Source organism: Astatotilapia calliptera, chromosome 19 (assembly GCF_900246225.1).
Source record: "Astatotilapia calliptera chromosome 19, fAstCal1.2, whole genome shotgun sequence".
NCBI classification, from domain to species: Eukaryota; Metazoa; Chordata; class Actinopteri; order Cichliformes; family Cichlidae; genus Astatotilapia; species Astatotilapia calliptera.
Window position 1 is genome coordinate 16,265,718 of NC_039320.1, and position 14,320 is coordinate 16,280,037.

Here is a 14,320-nt window from a genome sequence, read left to right on the forward strand (position 1 = left end):
CTAACAATGTATGAATGCAATAAATCTTCTGGTAAAATCTTTAGCAGCCATTTTATGTGGTGTCTTTGAACCAATGCAGCACTCGTTTTATTTTAGGCAAGGTTGCTGTTAACAGCCATATAATTATTCTAACAAATGGGCCTGACAAGCCTGGTGACTGAGCAGGAGACAGGGGGGGAAAAAACCTTATGCGTCTCTGTGATTGGCCAGAATTAGAACAGACCTCCTCCCCCGACCCAGAGAAGAGTGGCCGAAAAAATGTGATTTTCTCATTTCCTTGCTTATACATGCTTCACACATGCAGTAAAGTGCACCGCAAATGCTGCTGATACACAACAAAGTGTGTGCGAATGTGGTTCAATATTAGTCACAAGGTGAGAGCTATTTTTGGAAGCGTTCATTTATTTTTCCTCTCCCGTGTTATGACTGCAGTAATAATTCTTCACCAGAGGATGTCACTGGTTGGAGATTCTCCAATTTTTCACTGTACCCTGAAGATAAAATGTGAGCGATTTCATCTGAAAACCTTCTCGTGCGAGCTCTAATTTAAACAGCGGTGAATAATGCAGGAGGAAAGGTACGGAAGCCGTGAAATAAGCTGCGACACACATTTTTGGGTTAGAATTATATTCTTTTAAAACAATTTTGAATTTAATCTGAAAAAGTAGAGCACCAAACAATAAATTCCTCATAGCATAAAAGAGGCACTCCGTCCTGACTAGCCAGATTTGATGCAAATAGCTAAACAACAGATTGGCTACTGAGGTTGTTTTTTCCCTCCTCGAAAAAATCTTAGCTTAGAGGTAAAATGATTTGTCCTCTGTGTGTTTTACAGGATTTCCATAGACATGAGAGGCACAATGCAGTTCAGTATATATGAATACACAATTTAAAAAAAAAAACACAAAACACAATCTGAATACATAATGTATGCTAAAGCAAATAAAAGGCTTCACTTTCCCTTCACATTTTATGAGCTATGTGCACAACAAATGAAAATACACAACCGTGAAATCAAAGCTACATACACCTTCAGAAAGGAAAACACAAAATTAAAGCAGTGCACCTATAAATCTTTTATGTAAACATGAGTGAACAAAGTGTTGTTGTGTTTTTAAATTTTGAAGTCTCAAAAACGGATAATCACTTAAAGATGTGAGTACATTTTTTTTTAAAAAGATGAGACACGCTGTGTTAGCAATCAGCCTCATTAAACCTCTGCCATTACATCAGCTGCAGACATTTTACCTCTTAAAGAGATATAAACAATCCACATAAAAAGTTTTCAGAATTCAACACTGCAAAAATAGTTTAAATCATAAAAATACACATATATATATATACAGAGAAGAAGTAATGCATTTGGTGAATGATTACTTACATTGTGAGCTGAAGCACAGTAATAGTCATGCTTATAACGTCATTACTTATATTGATTCATCCAGTTACACTTGAAATGCAAGAAAATGTACTATTGACTGATCATTGTAGCCCCTTGGATTTGTGTGCAACGTGTTTTACACAATGAGAAAAGAAAAAAAACAACTGGAATGTGTCAAAAATCACAAGAGAACAAACTGTGTTTTACTCCCCCATTTCCTCCACTGACCGAGTCAGTTAAAACATCAAAGGTAAAAGGATGAAAGTGCATCTTTAAAACTCATAAAATGCTCATGGTCATCTGTATAAGCAAGAAAAAAAACTGTAGAGACGACATGAGATCAAAAGCAATGCCAGCGTAGCTCACTGCATAACTGCATCACTGCTGCATAAGTACAGATATACCATATAAATAGTAGTCAAATATTTACCAGTATCAATAAGTGCTTACGTTCTAATATATAAATACATCTTACAGTATTCATAATTACATAATTACCTCCTCTATTGTTGTGCAATAGCAAATCCCATGCATTTTTACCAAGATAAAAACCACAACATTAAGAAAATTTGCAACATAGGAAACTTTTTTTTGTTTCTTTTAAGCTTGTTTCACATAAATAAAGCCGACGGGGCGAGAAAGAAAAAGCTGTCCTCTGAGCAAAATAAAGAGTACCTCGACTGCTTTCCGTAGTTCTCGCTCTGATAAAGAAATGAAGAAACGCAAAATAAAGGCACAGACCCTCGCTGCTTGATCAGAAGCACCAAACTGCACAAGAAGCGTCTACTTAAAATTTGGTCAGACTGTTTCATAATACACATACTTTTCCCCTTATAAATAGTCTTTATTTACTGCACTACTGCATCACACCTTGATATGATTACATAAACAACAGTCTATTTTCAAAGTACACACAGTAAAATACACTGTTTGTATGTATCTAAGAAGGAGTATATGTTAAGGACATTTGTACAGAATTCATAAATATAATTTATGTGCAATTGTACGCAAACTACTATGTCAGACAAAGGCATATTAGCAGAATATCTTTCCGTATTGCACCTGAACCCATTAACGCAAAAAACACCCTGCTGCTCGTCCAAGTTTTCCAAAAAGCCTCTGAAGAGAAGAGCTCATCAGATGCGGTGGCCTTCTTCTTCACTGAAAAGATATGACCTCCACTCATATTATCCACTTAAGAAGATGTCTCGGGTATGTGCAAGACCAGAGGAAGTGTTATTATATTGCCTCTAATGGGATAAAGATGAGGTCATGTGCCTAAAGGGCAGAAGGTGACAAGGTCGCAGGTGTAGCAGGGAGGTGTCTTTTCCTTGATCAACCCGAGAAAACAGACAATGACGGTTCTAATGAGGGTCTTCTGTGGTAATCTTCAGTGAGGCGATGGCTTTCAAGCAGGTCTGTACATTCTCCTCTTGTCCGCTGTCTCCGACTTCGGGGTCGAGGCTTTTCTCCTGAGCGGCCTCGTGGCAGGACAGCTGGCCGTGGCCTCTGATGTCCTCTCCTTCTGTCTCAGGACTGAGGACAGATCCCTCCCTGCTGCTGCAACACTGGCCTTCGCTGCTTTGGGGGCTTGGCGCCACAGAGGGGCTGACATCAGTGCTGGAGGAAGGCGGGGAGTGTAATATCTGGAGCCCGCCAACAGGAACAACGGGGAGCAAACTGTGGGCCTGCTGCTGGGAGTGAAGAGGGAGGTGGCTGAGGATGTTCTGATGATGAGAACTGGCAGCACCAGGCAGACTGGAAGCCAAGCTGCTCCTTTGGTCCTGGAACGACACATTGGCAGAATTAGCGGCAATTTCAGCATCGCCAAGATAATTTCTCATGTGAAAATATCTTAGTTAGAAATCATGAAGTAATGTGAATGTTGAAAAATGAAAGCACTCAGAGAAGAAAAAACTTCTCTGCCAACAGAATATTCTACTACTTGTTCTTTCAGTGCAAGAAAAAGAAAATGTATGTGTGCTTTTCTTTTAACTAGTGAAACACAAATAGCTAATTCCATGCTGAAATATACACTGGTTGCTAGGGAAAAATGTGTAATCTTTTTGAGTCTTGGTGAGTGGTTGCTGGCTGTCGCTAGGTGAAAACAGTCGCAAAAAAGGTGATGCACCAAAAACCTCCCTCCACTAGCAGATTGCTTTGGCAAAAGTTTGTATTTACAGTTTGAGTCACATTCTTCGCTGCTTCACTGCTTCTTGACAAGTTTTTTGAGAGTTTTGCACCTAAGTTGGCATCTTCCATGCTAATTATGCACAACCTGCTAACGCTAAAAGCAATCACAAGAAAGTTTGTGGCATAGCATCATAAGTTTCACACTAGCAACTGCCAGCAACCAGTCGCCAACCATTTGTGGGGTACACAGTTTTCTGAGGCAACTGGTCATTACCATTGGGTAATTGACTACCCTCTTGGCCTGGTTGAATCAGACTTTTGTAATCAACTTAAAAGCAACTGCCAGCAACGTTCAGCAACAGTTGGGGGATAGCCTGTGTGACTAGGGCATTAGGGGAGAATAGTCTTCACTATTGGTAACAAATGCTAAAGATCAGGGTGCGCTAACTGTAGCAAGTGTCTAATCTGCTGAAACACTAGTATCGACCATACAATGCCAGGTCATGATGGCACAACATTAGCTAGACAACAGTTGTGCTTTACAAGCTAAGTATTTACTGACTTGAAAATGACTAAATTAAGGCAAAAAAAAACAAACTGTCCCAAAAGAAAAAATGGCGATGGACTCGACACGCCACCTGCTAGCAAGAGTTAGCATGCTTGTTTGCTAAGCTATAATTTTAAACATAGTTACCATTTTAACTGTGCCTAGATTAATATCTTATGTTGTTTGAGTTAGATACACTAGTAGACAAGAATATAACATTTCTGAAAAATTTCTTAAATACAGTGTATGAAAATATTTTTGTTTTTACACCACACACGGTCCATCTACATGTACCCAGATTCATCAAAATTTAACAAAATAATTTTTAGATGCTGTTCTATACACTTGAACAGATTAACAATAAGTCCTTAAAAGCTCTTTGTTTGTGTTACACTTGAACTGGCTGCAGAACACGCTGTGCTACTTACCATCTCCATTTCAAAGGCTCCTTGGTACTGAGCCATCTCCATCTTTGCTTGGTGTCTGGTTTTGTCACCGCTGCCTTTATGTTGGTGTGAACCTCTGCGTGGTGAAACGGCTCTTAACACAACCCTCTGCCTGCCTCTGACTGAGGATTCCCGCTTTCCAGCAAGCTCTATGCCGGGAGACATGGGCCGTTCAATTGAGACCGGGGAGGGATGCTGGATGGGTGTGAAGCTAGGTGAACTGGGCCTCAATGAAGAGGTATCCCATCTGGGAGAGGAGCGACCACGTGGCGAAAGCTCCCTCCTTGGGGACGGGTAACGTAAACGTGAAGGGGAGGGCTCCCTGATGGGAGACTCCCAGCCAGGAGAGAGTAGACAAGATGAATAAGGGTCAAAAAGGAAGCTGCTGTGATCTGGAGACAGCATGGTCAGAGAGTCTTCATCCACGGATTTCTCTCTCTGGTCGTTTGCAAGAACAGGACGATGATCCAAGCTCGTACGTCTGCCGGAGGGTTGCTGACTGACATCAACTCCGGGCAGAGATGTGAGGGAGCAGCCGTGGATGGCAGCAGTGGCTGTAACTGACAGAGAGGTAACTCCACACGGCTGAGGACTCGTGCTTCTTGAATGTAACTTCGGAGTGGAATCACCCTCGTATTCATCGTCCTCATCGTCATCTTCATCGATTTCATCAGCTTCTTCATCCATGCCGTCGGAGTCCTCGGCGTCTGAGAACTGATGTTTGGTCGTCGCAGCCACCTCTGTCTTGGACTTTTGTTGCATGTCGTCCACTTGAAATGAGAAACACATTAGTTTATCTGGATTTGTTGCAGTGACAGCTGGGCATATCTACAACACTTACATACATCCCAGTCTTACCATGTTCCTGTATCTCTGTCTCATCCATCGTCACTGACACTCCCAGTTCAAGACACTTCTTCATGTGCGCTTTTGACTTCATGTGTTTAGTTAGGTTTCCTGCAGAAATAAGGCAAATTTGTTGAAATTAAACACAACAGAAACTGAACTTTCGTACATTTCAGATGCTTAAAAAAAAAGTTAATCTAACAGCTTTTTTTTTATCACTGCTACAGCTACGATAACTCACTACTCTGTAAGAAAAAAAATGCTTACCTTTAGTTTTAAAAGCAAAGTTGCAAACCCTGCAGATATACGGCCGCACATCCGTATGGGTCCTGATATGTTTTTTCAGCATGCTTGGCTTCTTACAGCGAATACCACACTCCTCACATATGTATTTACCCCGGCCTCGACCTCTAACATATACATAGTCTTCATTGGATTTGTACCTGAAAGAGAGAGATTCATTTCTAATAAAGAAATGCAAAAAAAGCACAGTCGTAAACTGCAAAAAGAGCGTGGGCCAACAGATACTTCACATACTAGCACTCTAATATATCCGCTGCATATGCAGTCAGCAGAAGTGACGAGTGTAATGGTAAATAATATCTCGACTGACCCTCCTTCAAAGATCTTAATTCGTGTTGGCATAGTCTGGGTTGTGGCAGCCTCCCTCTCTTTCCACTCTTCCTTGGCAGTTTTCACTCTGCAGCTGATGTCTTTCACCTTCTTCCCGTAGGTGACGTCCACCTCTTTGGGCTCCGGTTTCCTCTGCAGCTGAATCAGATGAACAAACATTGTGTTAACATCCTTTTTAAGTGGACACCATATCGACAGTGCAACGCGATCCCACCAATATCGTATGTCACACATGGCATTGCACAGCATGTTTTGCAAACATGAACTATGCCACTGCTGGGGAAAATCCCAGCACAGGTAACTCTGATCTTAATGTTAAATTTATGCTTTTTATCCACTGAGCACAGTGGAGAAAAGTACCAAGATTTGGACTTAATAATGACCTTAATATAATTATAATATCTGGTATTTTTATCTTCAAGACATATTTTTTAAAATCAAGACCATTTGGTGATTCATAGTTAAATATCATTATCAGCACCAAGCAAATGCTCGTTCCAGGATCTTTCCAAGGAAACCTTCTGTCAGTTGATTAAAGTGTGCAGTTTGCCAAATTCTGGGTATTAAGGTCCTTAAAACTTTCTGCATTTTAAACAGTTATCTTCTCATAATTATTTCTGATTATATCAGTGATTACTGATATAAGAGGTACAATAAATAAGGCTTTAATTCAATATCTCAACAGGTGTTTAAAACACCAGTACGCCTTTGATAGAAAAGACAGGATTATTTTCTTACCTGTTCCATGGTCTGCCTCCACAGGATGAGTGATGAGACCAGTTTCCCAGTACCAGGCTGGCACATGGCAGCCATGGTGTATATAACCTTGTCTCCCCTCTGTCTGGACTGCAGCAAAGCCAGAGCAGAGTTGGTGCTCACTTCAAGAGGGTTCGGGTTATGGGAACTCACACGCCAGGTGGCGTACACAGATGAGAAAGGGGCGGTGCTGTGAGAGCAGCTCGGCGTGGTGTAATTGAGATAACACCAGCTCACACCTGTCGTCGTGCGAAGACTTGGAAACTGAGATAACAGTCCTGAATGCTCAGAGTCTGACATCAGGATGTCTTGACTGGTTACCAGCTGTGCCACTATATCCATCTGCACTCGTTTCTCCGTGCCAGCTTCTTTCACTTCACTGACTGATATCATGGCGTAAGGAGGCGAGCTTGCATCCAGGGAGCTGCTTTCCATAACTGACTCCGCGCCGTGGTCCGTGGCCTCGGCCTCTTTTTGCTGAAGTGTGATAAATTTACTCCTGCGTGAGTCATTCTGAGCATGAAGTGTTGGTGCACCCTGCATCCCTGACCTGTGCCCCTTCTCTTCACTCAAATTACATTTTCCCAACTCCACCGCACTCAGTTCCTCTACAATCTGCCCAAACATTCTCTCCTCTTTCACACGTTTTTGCTGCTTGACCTCCATGAATAGGTCCAGGCTGCTGGCAGGGGATAGCATCCGTTTGTTTGCGCCACCACTGGAGGCATTAGTGGTTGAGATAGTTCTGGAGGTCAGAGAGAGAGGGATGCCTGTCTTGAGCTTGGCTGAGGACAAATCAAGGGCCTCAACATTGAGGGTGTGTGTTGTAGGTGGTTTTGTATGAGCCGATATGTTATGAGAATCGAGATTCCCAGAAATTCTTGAAATCTGACTCTGAAGGGTGGACGTAGTGGAGCTAACACTGTCATAGTGATTGTCAAAAATCTGTGACACTGAGGTGTATGTGATACTACCGTAGGATGGAACATGAGTCTGAATTCTTACGGGAACCATCAGGCTCGGATGTGCAAGCTGAGGAAATGTACTCCCAGCTGAGAATATTGGCAAAGTCTGCGGCAGGATAGTGGCGGCAGTGAATGAAGGGGAGATGCTGCTGAGATACTGTGGAAACACTTGTGATGTTACTTCACTATCCATATTCAGTGACTCCTGTCGCACTAAGTTTCCCCTCCTTCTCTCCTTCACAGAGTTTATGTCCACGTGTCTAACTTTGGATGTTGGAGAAAGACTGCCATAGTCAAATGATATGCTGCGCAACTCTGGGAACTCCTTGCGCAAGTTACACGGCGCCTGCTCTGAGGAGGAGCGTCTCATTTCATGTTGTTGACGCTGGTTGAGCACTGAGAGGGAGTGCCCACTCCCTGGCACAGCTAACAACTCTAATGGTTTGCCAAATTCATCCTGCCTGGCGGGAGAGACTGACTTCAAGCTCTCTTCCCTGTCAAACGATAAGGTGGAGCTGTAAGATAAGTTGCTGTCTTGACTGGGGCTGCGGGACAGGCTAGTGCAGGCCGACTCAAAGCTAGATTCACCAGAGGAGTGCTCAATATCAGCTAAGCGTAGCCTTTTTTTCTTTGGAGGGAGTTTTTCTGGAGGGAATTGTGCTAAAGTTTCACTCCTTTGAGGCCACTGAAACTCCTCCACGTGCTTCTCTGGCTCCTTCACCTGCACCTCAGGAGCTTTTTCTGGACTATCAGGCTCTACTGTGACTCTAATTTCTGGGACTTGTATGTTAGACTGCCGCACGAGCTTGGGACCTAATTGAACCGACGCCCTTAATCTACTGTCACTTCGCTCCATCTCATATGATTCAGAGGCCTCCATAGCTTGATATTTGTAAGATTCTGAATGTTCAGAGTAAGGCCTGTTTATTGAGTTTGTGTGCTGGATAACTGAAATTACATTCCCTAAGTTTTTTCGAGCAGACACTTCAGGGCACACCGATATGTCCATGTCACACCTGTCCATCTGTGAATGGCCTTTCTGTAAAGCCATAATGCCCAGTGCGCCTTGTTTTACATCATAGTCCTTGCTTGAATCAAACATCTCCTCACACGGTTCATGATGGCCTTCATATTGACCCGACAAATCCTCCTCTTCCCTTTTTTCCTTCCGACGCTTGCGCGTTGCCAGTTCCATCGCATGCCTCTGATGGCTCATACTAGGCACCACAGAAGGGTAGCTTTCCATTTCCAGTCCTGAGGGTGAAATGCCACTCTCACTAATCTTTCCATGACTGTCAGTGTCAGTATGGCCATCTTGTGCGGATAGTTCGAAAGCGGCTTGCCGCCTGAGTCTCCTCATGCCGCCGGTGCTTGTTCTTTCATCAAACGAGTGACTGCCTCTGAGTGCTTGAGGCATAGTCAGACAGACTGCTGAGGATGTTGGCATTGAGTTGCTTCTAATCAGAGGCCCCACATCAGAGCTAGCATCTAATAGGGGTTCTTTTACCTCTTCCCTTGTGAACGATTTTGTGTTTATTTTGATTGACTCAACTGTGTCTTTTTCTTGCGTGAAAACACGGGAGACGCCTTTCTCTGAGCGTTTGCTGGTATATTCACTCGTGTCTGTGCTACAAACCGCAAAAGCTGTAGCCTGCTTAGGGCTTGGCCGATAACACTTTCCAAACATAATTTCTTGGTAGGACTTTGCGTTAGTGTTCGGAGGGCCAGTCTGGTGCTCAGCACTCTCAGAGCGAGAGAAGTACCCGGAGTCCGTGCTGCCCTTGCTAGACTGACTTGGGAGGGACAGATTGTGGTCAGAGTCACTGCTTCTTTTTTCAGACAGCCGGAGTGCCAGCCTCTGTTTGATTGTGCAAGATTGAATTGCACGACTAGCCTCGGCAGCAGCAGAAGGTGCATTGATTTCTTGGTGTTGGGATGAACCATCCTGAGCTGACATTGACGTGGCTCCCTTTTTCTGAGCAATGAGATTTAGTACTTTTACAGCAGTGTTATCTGATCCCTCCATTGGAGAGTCCAGCAGCAGCAGCGGGTCATTAAGAGTGTCCTCGTCCGTGTCTGTGCTTTGCTCAGCATCAGAGAATAGCTCTCCTTCCCCTTCAAAAGACCCTTGGTCTGTATTGGCATTGTACGAACCGAGTTCTGAGAATGGCACCGTTCCAGCTTTGACTGAGTGAGCATGAGACTTTCTGTGTTTGTACAAATTACTCTTGGTTTTGAAGGAGAACCCACAGGGAACACATGGGTAGGGTCGTTCCCCTGTGTGCGAGCGAATATGTTTCTTAAGCACGCTGGGTTTGGCACATGCCCTTCCGCAGTAATCGCAAACATACTTCCCAGGCTTTTGTGGTTTCTGTTCCACCTTGCACACCGTTTCTGTAAGTGGATCCATCCCTGAATTTGAACATTGTTGTTGGACTTCAGGTGAGCTGGGGGACTTCCTGTGAGATGTGGGTGCTGGGGACTGTGTAGAAGCTTTCTGTCTGCCACTAGAAAACTGCTTTGTGGACTGTAGTGGGTATGAGGATACCTCATAATCTGGATGGCTTGTGGACTGAGCTTGAGGGTGCTGATCTTCTAATTGCAGTGATTTCCCTGAGTCAGACATTTCTTTGAAACCACATGTATCTTTGCTCTGAGCTTCTTCTAGTTTTTGGTGCCACCCTTTGGCTTCCAATTCGACTGGTGGTCTCCGCCTACTCTGTGCAACCTCCGATGAGCATTTTTTCTGTGCAGCGTTTCTGTCCTGACCCTCAGTGGAGCTTTTTACCCCTGCAGTAGTTTCAAGTGACTCCATGAATCCAGTGTCACTTCCTTTGCGATCGATTTTCAAGGACAATAACTGTTATGTAACTTTAGTAATATTAACATACATGTGAATTGCAGGGAAGGGTCATCTGAAAGAAATAAGAAAGAGTCGTTAGGATGCAATAACATGAACTAGGACCACATAAATATGCACGAAGATTATCGTGACAAAATAAATGAGGCAGGAAAGTCTGTGTGTGTGTGTGTCTGCGCTTGAAATTGAGAGCTATTCAAGGCTGTTTCCCAAAAGTCCTCCTAATAAAACTGGAGTATAAAATTCATAATGAGCTCCATCACAGCAGGAATGGAAAAGCTGGGTCTCTTTACCAAGGTAAACCCTGGCACCTAATTTTCTGAAGCTCTGTGAATGTGCATATGAAGAGGTATTTAACTCTTTGCACCTTGAAAGCCTACTAGGAGTAACCCTCGAAGGTCCCTTCAGACCTGAGTGGTTTCTGTCATATTTCAGGCCTGGAACAAAATCACTGGGTGAGTGAAAGTGGTCTCTGCCCATGTATCTACCAAACCACATATTTACTATTATATACTGAAGTGTCAAAACTGATCATTAAGGGCACAGGTGAGGTTGTCAAATGATGTCCTCATGGGGAAACAAGCCAGTACCGTAATGTGGAATGTCACTTTTATTCAAACATTTGTGCACCGGGTCACCATCACCCCATCCCGAGTTAGAGGTAGTGTTCAGCTTTTGATCAAATTTGAATCTTTTTGGAAAAATTTAAAAAATAACTGCAATGTATTAAAATTAATCTGAAAGGTAACATGATCTAGTTTGTAAAAATTAATCGATTTGTATGGCTCATAACACAAAGCTACATTGTATAGGTTGCCACTGGGTGTTACAACAGGTCAAAGGGAATTAATAAATTCAGTTTTAAACTCACTTGTTCAGCCGTGGTCGACATTATTGGCAACTATGGGAATAAAAACTAGACTGAACCGAAGAACAGAAGACAAGACTGTTATTGGAAGTAAGCATTTTTTGAAGTCTGGTATGTGTGCTGAAGCATGCCAGTCGATAGTCTTAAATCAATGGCAATGAAGTGTAATGAGTCCGCCCGCACCTTTAAAGCCTTTTATCTAAATCCAGTATCATTTCATATCACCTCCAGTGGGATTCAAGGCTTCCAACCTATCTGAGTCACTAGTGTCCGTCTCCACAGTGAGCCGCACAGGACCACACTCTTCACTGTAGGTAAACATGCAGGACTCAAGCGAGAAACATCATGATGCCTGTGGCTGAAGTGAACTGGTTACACTTTCACTTCATACCATGGGGATGGATGGCCATCTGAGGGCACGTCAGTTTCATCTTCTCAGTATCAAATGCTGTGTCCTCCCTAACGACGTTATGTAATTTTATCTGGTACAAACCCTCTGAGTTCCCTTTAATTAGGACATTCTTCGACTCTCACTCTCTTTCTCTCACTCCCTTTCTTTCTTTGTTAGCACACCACCACGCTGCTCAAGCATAAAAACCAGAGGATATGAATCCAAGGTGACTCTTGAGATGCCGAGAGACGCTCGAAAGCAGCGGTAAAGATGATAATCTACCTTTTGTGTTCTTATCCAAACGCCCATTCCCCTCTTTGAGCTCATCTTTGGGGTCTCTGCTGTCAGACAGATTTGAACGCTTCCTCCACATACAGGAAAAATAATGAAGGCATATGAAGGATGGTGAGGAGGGGAGGAGGTGGAGGGGCAGCTTTGGATTGGAATGATCCACGTTTCAACGGGGAGGTTTAGAGAGGTAAACTAAGCTGGAGGGTGCCTGGGGGTAACAAAAATTCAGAGGCCTGGTAGGGAGCTCCCTTTCAAGGTCGATCTGACCTCATTGCTTAGTTTCCATCCTCTGTGAGCCACCAGAGGAGGGAAGAGGGGAATATAGGTGCAGAGTGACAATGAGATAAGACCCTCAGAAACAATGCATACCTTTGAACTGAGCACGACAGGGAGGAAACAGAGCCATCACATTCAGAGTCTCATTGACAAGTCTCTGAGCGCATTCAGACTTTTCCAAAAAAAGAGTGGGCCAGCGCACCTTTGAAAGCCAAATTCCTCTCACTCCTGGCAACAAGCGCTAACCTAAACGAAAATATGTGACACAGCAGCAATGACGTGCAACAACAGGAGGCAGGTGGGTGGCAGTAGGTGTGCTTCGGGATGACTGTGGGCTGACTGTGGTACAGTATGTCCGCATGGATGGAGAAACGTCTCTGTGGAGACATTTATCTGAACCGCACATTCGCTGGGCACATCCCTTCACACACAAGGGAGCACGGTGAGCTACGGGAGAGCATCGTTATGCCGCTGCATTACATCATTAGGGGCTAAGTTGGCCATTAAAGGGAACGGGGCTTGAAGTCTCACGCTGACAACAAATCCATAAATATCATAAGGAGACGGTTGGCTTTAAAGTCCTCTACGACAGCATGCAGAATGAACCAGCAGCTCTCTCACTGTGATCGGAGTGACACACAGCACACACACAGCAGCTGGCATTCACATATCAAATATAATCCTCATACAAACCTGACATTTGAATAGTCCCCTGTCCCATATCGGCAGTCACATGTGACATTCCTCATACTGCATAGTCCGTCTCTCCATTCTCCTCATGTCCGGGTGGCGAAATATGAAAGAAACGAGCGAGGTAAAAGTCCCATCAGTCGCGAAGCTGCTGGCCGACTGGATGTACATTAGAAGATCTATTGATGCGAGCTAGTCACCAGAGAAAATACCCAAGCGTGACGTGCGGACCCAGGCACAAAAATAGCAAAGGGGCCCAGAGAGGGATACACAACAGCCCACGTTTAAGGGCGCTTTTCCTCTCCCTCTCGTCTCTCCGTGCGCTTCGCACACTCCGCACACAAAGTGGGGAGCGAGGCTGTCATGATCCAAAGAGCTAAAGCATCACCCATCCCTCACAGCTCAAATTCATTCAGGTACACATATTCATTAACTATTATTATCTATGTAAAATGCGTCGGACAGTCGGTAGGAAGAAATGCAAAAGCGCTCGGCTGAAAGACTCTAATCATATGGTGCAGCGAGCTCTGAATGTACATCTCCTACAGCGTGATCCTATTCAGCGTGTGCATACGGAGAGGAACTCAATGAATGTGGCTGGCTGCGAGGCTGCTGCAAAAATTAGACATGTTCTCTGAATTCTGAGACACCCACAAGCCCCGTTCAGAGCCAGTTCTTCCCGTCACGACAGGATTTGCTTTGTGAATGGAGAGAGTCGTGATGAGGGGTGTCATTAACGCGGCAAAAAAGGAAAAAAAAACTAGGACAATACTGCAGATTATGTGCAGCTGCGAACCTCATCTTGTGAATCACATGTGCGAGTTTAGTTGGTGCCATTTGGAGCCTTTGCATTAATGCATCAACTCTGCAGTGAATCTTAAAGACTTCCTCTGAGCAAGATTCAGTAAGAATTAGTGTCTCTTGGGCTGCATTGTTATAGTCTGAGCTTTAATTTTGCAAAACAAGAGAAGAAAGACTAATTGCTTAATTCTATTAACGTAGCAGTTACAACTACAGTTTAATGTATTTACTGTTTGCATGTAACCCTGTTACACATAAGCCTGTTGCTTATAATTAAATAATTGCCTGTGATGTTTCCTGATCAGGTTAGTCCACAAATTCCTGTAAACAAAGGGTTAAAGATTTGAAAATGACTCCAGTATTGGCATATAATGTTACTAGTCACCTTTTACATCCTTTTTTGCCTTATTGTTAGATAACAAAATGTGGCACATTG

At 43.7% G+C, this 14,320-nt stretch overlaps 1 protein-coding gene across 2 annotated transcripts; it reads right to left on the bottom strand.

Moving 5' to 3' along the window:
• Nucleotides 1–610: 610 nt before the first annotated feature.
• Nucleotides 611–14,057, bottom strand: hivep2b (HIVEP zinc finger 2b). 2 transcript variants are annotated; one of them, XM_026151585.1, is made up of 7 exons: nucleotides 13,087–14,057; nucleotides 6,725–10,622; nucleotides 5,967–6,124; nucleotides 5,621–5,796; nucleotides 5,366–5,464; nucleotides 4,490–5,277; nucleotides 611–3,165 (listed from the first exon to the last, which is right to left on the bottom strand). In XM_026151585.1, the coding sequence occupies exons 2-7, from the start codon at nucleotides 10,520–10,522 to the stop codon at nucleotides 2,746–2,748; spliced, it is 5,439 nt and encodes a 1,812-aa protein (XP_026007370.1). In that variant the 5' UTR covers nucleotides 10,523–10,622; nucleotides 13,087–14,057; the 3' UTR covers nucleotides 611–2,745. The 2 variants fall into 2 exon arrangements, with proteins under 2 accessions (XP_026007370.1, XP_026007371.1); XM_026151586.1 differs by having other exon boundaries at nucleotides 6,725–14,057.
• Nucleotides 14,058–14,320: the final 263 nt, after the last annotated feature.